Here is a 6027-nt window from a genome sequence, read left to right as displayed (position 1 = left end):
AGGTAACATTTGGCTACAGATTTAAGCTTCATAAACTGTGGTTCACTACTCAGCACCACTGATCTGAAAGAAATATTAAAAAGCTTGTGTTATTGTACCTTCTGTTAAATGTTGCTACTAAAAATATTCAGAATATGAAAGGCAGTTTAATAAACTAGTAGATTTTAAGTGAAAGTATACTACAATAGCAACTCATGTCTTTCTTAGAGTGGTAATTAAGGGGAGGTATCAGCACTGCATAAGAACACAAACAAGTCTATATATATATATATATATATATGTATATATATATATATATATATATATATATATATATATATATATATATATATATATATATATATATATATGTTTGTATTTCACAAATCAAAAAGACAAGTTTTTATTTGAATATAAAGTTTTGTGAAAGTGCCATTATGTGATAGCATTCTGTGCTTACCATAATTATTATCACACCCAGACAAAAACTTTTAAACTTTTAATTTACTAAATTGTTAGAAAATCCTAGAAAATACAAATTTGCAGGTCTATCATGCTTCAACATGTTGCTTTTATATGCATCCACAAAACCTCATTCACAACAATAACTGGCTTTACACTTTACCAGTGGAATCATGAGCCATTGAAACACTAAGACCTCTATTGTATGCTACACTAAAAATCTACATAGAAATCTTGTAACACAAAAAAGGTTCAAAAGGCACAATAAATATTTTGTAAGGCCAGAATGTTCCAAGGTACTGTATGTACAGTGCTGATCAAATCAGCCATTAGTTCAAGGGTCTCAGGAATAACTTCAATGTATCCATGTCCTTTCTTTTTTTACAAGAAACAAACTGGCCCAATGTCGATACCAAATTCTTGATTCGCACCACCAATGTCCACTGGAGCAATATCTGCAATGGGAAGACGAGCTGTTTTCTGTGTTCTGTATTCGAAGACTGTCTTTCCCCAGTTGCCATTGGCTTTCTGAAAAAGAAAAATAAACAATTATATGCACCTTCCTAGAAATACTTTGCATGTTGTACTTTTAAACTACCATCTTTGCTTTCTGACATTTATGACATACTGTAATATATATATATTTTCCCCCAACACAATCAATATTCAGATTAAACATTTCATTCATGTATGTATATTTGGAATTTAACAGTATTTTAAATGTCACTTTTCTGAATAGAAAACGCCAGTATTATTATATACAGTACTTATGAACACAAAAGTCATTAAACTTACGGTGCAGCTATCCTCAAGGACATTGTATCTGAACCGACTGTTTCCTTCTGCTTTAAGATCAAGGTCGTTGGCACCTTTAAGGACAACAGCTTTCTTCAGATTGCCATTTTTTTCATCCATGTAACCCACACTGTTTTTGCAATGGTATGTAATATTCTGTGAGGCTTCCTTTGACAGCAGACGCAAAAACGTCATTTGGACAGTGACAGTGTTTGATGACTGGTCATTGCTGCTGTAGCTGAACTGAAAGAATATATTGAATATAGCATTATAATCTTGCAAAATAAAATGCATTACATTAAACAATAGCGGTACATGGTGTGCACCAAATCAAGCATTGAGAATTGTCAATGGGTGTGTATTAATAAGGGTTAAATGGTTTAAAAGATGCACATTAATTAAGCGGGGATCGGAAAGCTCAGAAAACTCGACTAGAAAACAGATAAAGCTCTTGTTTATCTACAGTTGTGCGGAAGGCACTTAAAAGGGAAGGCACTTAACTTTCAATAGTGAAGACGTACAGCAAAGAAAGTCTGCTTTACACACTTGAAACAGCGGGCTAACCAAGTGTATGCACACATTCTTAATAGATTCCTATTTGTATAAAAAAAAAAAAAATCTGCAAAAGACACAGAACTTATTATTTTGTTTTCATGAGATACTATTTATATTATAGTCCTTTAGTGCTGAAAGACACAAAAATATAATTCTGTACTTTAAAGGAAATGTTGAGTTTGGTGACAGGGCTTCAGATTGATTGACTTTGGTACGAAAACAACTTGACTGCGTCAGAATATGTCGGATGCTGGTGCTTTGACTCAAACGCACTTGGTGTGAAGAGACCTTAACTGAAAACAATATAGTATATAAAAAAGTAAAGCTCCAAAATAAAACCCATTGACATAAAACTAGAAAATAGCTAATAACAAGCACTGAAAAATTTTATGAAAAAAAAAAAATTGAAGCCCTAATTAAAATTAAGGCTATGATTTCGGCACGGAACTTTTTTGTACATTTCCCGAACGAGAATTCACAGAAAGTTCACCACATAATGTAGTTTTAGTTACATCAACATACACAAGAGCTTTTAAATAGTACACCAAAACCAATAATACAAAGACTATTGCTTTTGATTACTCACCAGCTTAAATGTTACTTTAGATTACAAAATTTACAATACACACTTCAGACTCCAACATAATTTCTGGTCGACCCTGTACGAAAAGTCGGAAGTACGTAATCTACAATCTTGCGACGTGCGTCTTTTTTGAAAAGGCCTACAGCCTTACCAGATTGTCAAACCTTTCACCTGTCATTCTAAAAACCTAACATATCTCTCACTGTCACATACCCGTATCTCTCTGAATAATGTTTGAAATTCTCCCCTTCGGGTTCTCTGTTGGTTGAGAGTACGGATGTGCCAATGAAGTTGTGTTTGATTTATTTATTTTTTAATCCTTTTGTATAGAGGTACAACTTCAGCACATCTAAATGTAAATGTATCCAATTTTGTAAATGCAGTCTGCATTTAAAGTATGAACAACAGCTGCGACCATTTTGCACAGTCAAAGGAGCTTCTGTCGTTACAGAAAACAGCTAACTCAAAATTTTTGTTGTTTTTCCGTGACTTCCGTTACAAAATTGTAGCCTTAATCATAATGTATTAAAAGTTTTATTTTCAGCACATTAAGAAAAAGACACAAAAATATAATGGACAAAAGCAATACAAATAGTTAGAATGCTTTATAATATTCAAGTAAGTGCTGGTACAGTCGTTCATATTTTACTTACAAGTGTTCCGCCATTCAGGTCTGCTCCAAACCATTTTGGCTTAAAGTTAGTGGGATTCCTTGTACCCCCCCATGTTTTACGTGGGATGCTGGATGGGTTTGCAGAAATACAAGTCTCTCCAGTTTCCATATTACAAAACACTTTCACTGCATCTTCAGCACAACCCTGGTTGGGATCAATCCAGTATTCACCTATAAGAGAATTGCACTTCAAAGTGACACACTAATTTAAGTAAGTAGCGGGGTTCAAGAAAATATATTATGTTACACATGTTGATACAACTGTTTAAGTAATTTACCTGTAATTTTTCTATTCATTGTTAACATCCTGACAACTTTCTATACTTATACCTGTAAAGTCTGTTTCAAAGCTTTTTTTTTTTTTTAAATGACTGCTCTAGGGCACTGATAGTGTAAGGATTATTGCTCACATTGTCAAACAGGTAAAACAATAACAATCCATAATGTGGTAAAGAAAAGAAAACACGATGCAGTGCACTAGAGCGGCCTTTTTGAAAATAGCTTTGAAACATACTTCAAAACTACTAGAAATAATAGATGGGCTGTATACAAAATAAACAATAGCCAATACACAAAAGTAATTTAAAGTGCAGACAAATACAGAGAAAAGTAAGTCAGCTGTTTCTATAATTGATCTCAAGCAGTATTGAATTTCTGTCTCCTAATCAACACATGGTTTGCACTGTACATACCGCTTTTTTTTAATGGGTAGCATGATTTCAGATCATCACACGTCCTGGCTGGGTGTTTTTTGGTTCCATCAGGGCTGCGCAGGTTTTCTATCTGGCTACCGAGAGCTTTCAGGGTAGCTTGGACACCTGGGTCAGCAGTTACAATATCTGATTTATTGCTGTTTGGAATGGCTTCATCTTCATTGAACTCTGGAGGTGGTGGGGGGCCAACGTCATAATCTTGGTGACCATATAAATCATCCACAGCAGCAGTTGGAGGACCAGGAGCACCAGGAGGACCAGGGGGGCCAGGTTCTCCATTAGGACCCTTTTATGGAGGCATATAAGCATTATTACATACTATTTGAACCAATTGCACTGAAAATCCATGCAATTGAACTGTCAGTGTTGCAAATATTTTAGTTGTTTGAATAAAGCATACAATTACTTCACCAAGTAAGCCTGCATTGAGGCATGAGGTAGTAACTTGGCAACATATTTTTCACAGCTACTTTTTTGTTGGCACCTCAAATCTTTTAATGAAAACATTTTCATGTCTAATTAGCATAACTGCGGTGGACACCATAGGCTATTAATTAGGCTAATCCATTCACAATTTCATGACCATGGTCTTACTTCAGGTCCGACTTCACCAGAGAGTCCTCGTGTGCCAGGAGGTCCCATTGGACCAGGCTGTCCGATATATCCTTCTTTGCCTTGAGGGCCCACTGGTCCTGGTGATCCCTGAAATAATTATCATCATGTTAGAGGTAGCTCTAATCCACATACATATTTACAACATAAAAATATATTCCATATAAATAGATACATAAACAAATAAATAAGCTACAACATAAAAATATATTCCACATAAATAGATACATAAACAAATAAATAAATAAATAAATAAATAAATAAGCTAATGAATACTTACTCTCTGACCATAGGGTCCAACAATACCAACGCTTCCTTGCTCACCAGTGTTACCCTAAACACAAAAAAGTCAACATTAGTATAATGTAAGTAACTGTGGCAGCAAGTCAGGGTGCAGGAAAGTATTTCTACTTACGGGAGGACCAGGCAAGCCTTGTAATCCTGTAAAGCCTCTGTGACCCTTCTGTCCTCTTTCTCCTTGATCTCCATGGTCTCCTTTGTCACCTCTGGGGCCTTGAGGACCCTTTAAGGAAATAAATAAATAAATAGAGCATTTTACATGGTTCACTATGGTGCCATTGTCCTTAATTGGAATATCAATGCTCTTTTTGGCAAGTTGCGGTGAAAATACATATAGGCACAGTGAGTTGTTATGGGTTATGTTTTTTCACCATTGAACTATAACTTTAAACACTTAATTATAGGATATACTATAATACTACATATACAATTTATCCATCAGACTATTGAAATTTCCAAACCAGACACAGAACTTGAACCACTCATGAAAAACAAAGCATTTAATTTCTCTGATGTGTTTACCCTAGGCTTTCAGACATTTTTGTTGGTTGTGTGCAAGCCTCAAAAAGTTATACTTTGCAGGGGCTCCCGAGTGGCGCATCCGGTAAAGGCACACTGCGTGGAGCGCAGAATGCGTCCTATAGCCTGGATGCAGACGGTTCGAGTCCAGGCTATTCCACTGCCGACTGTGGACGGGAGTTCCCAGGGGGTGGCACACAATTGGACGAGAGCTGCCCCAGCCGGCTAGGTCAGCCAGGGTGTCCTCAGCTCACCGCATACCAGCGACCCCTGTAGACTGGCTGGGCACCTGTGGGCCTGCCTGTAAGTTTCCCAGAGCTGACGGCACACGTTTCGGAGGACGCGTGTGTCCGTCTTTGTCCCTGCTGAGTCAGCGTAGGGGTGGCAGCAGTGAGCCTCGTTGAAATAAAAACAATAATTGGCGACTCTACTTTCTACTTTGCGAACTTTGAACTTCAAATCAGGAAAAGTTTGCCAAAGTTGTTACAAATGCATGCCAGTTTGACCCTACTATTATTAATTCAAGGTAACATTATGGACTCGTGAAAAAGAAGACATTAACTTACAGGTAATCCTCGTTTCCCAGCTAGACCAGAAGGACCCAGTGGCCCACGTGAACCCTGAATAAAATGCACAAAGACAAGGGCTTAGGACTGGAGAAAAGCATGTGCAAGTAATAAACTAGATGCAGCATAACAGTAAAAAAAGAATTGACAAGTCACTCACAGGGTCACCTCTTCTTCCGGGCTCACCAGTAGGGCCAACGGGTCCTAGAGAACCAGGAGCCCCTGAAGCACCTGGCAGACCTGCAGGACCTATCTCTCCACGATCTCCCT

At 37.1% G+C, this 6027-nt stretch overlaps 1 protein-coding gene across 1 annotated transcript in view; it reads right to left on the bottom strand.

The window, feature by feature from the left end:
• Window positions 1-374: 374 nt before the first annotated feature.
• The window catches only part of LOC121322794 (collagen alpha-2(V) chain-like), a 50412-nt gene continuing 44759 nt past the window's right edge, over window positions 375-6027 (bottom strand). The window contains exons 46-54 of the mRNA XM_041263095.1: window positions 5918-6025; window positions 5758-5811; window positions 4788-4895; window positions 4653-4706; window positions 4355-4462; window positions 3740-4046; window positions 3028-3218; window positions 1237-1479; window positions 375-969 (exon numbers count right to left, since the gene is read on the bottom strand). Of these exons, the coding sequence (XP_041119029.1) occupies window positions 823-969; window positions 1237-1479; window positions 3028-3218; window positions 3740-4046; window positions 4355-4462; window positions 4653-4706; window positions 4788-4895; window positions 5758-5811; window positions 5918-6025 (1320 nt within the window). The 3' untranslated portion in view covers window positions 375-822. The remainder of the gene's footprint in view (window positions 970-1236; window positions 1480-3027; window positions 3219-3739; window positions 4047-4354; window positions 4463-4652; window positions 4707-4787; window positions 4896-5757; window positions 5812-5917; window positions 6026-6027) is intronic.

This window comes from Polyodon spathula, chromosome 11 (genome assembly GCF_017654505.1).
Source record: "Polyodon spathula isolate WHYD16114869_AA chromosome 11, ASM1765450v1, whole genome shotgun sequence".
In the NCBI taxonomy this organism is placed as follows: Eukaryota; Metazoa; Chordata; class Actinopteri; order Acipenseriformes; family Polyodontidae; genus Polyodon; species Polyodon spathula.
The sequence above is the reverse complement of the archived record's forward strand: the minus strand, read 5'-3'. Positions and strand labels throughout refer to the sequence as shown.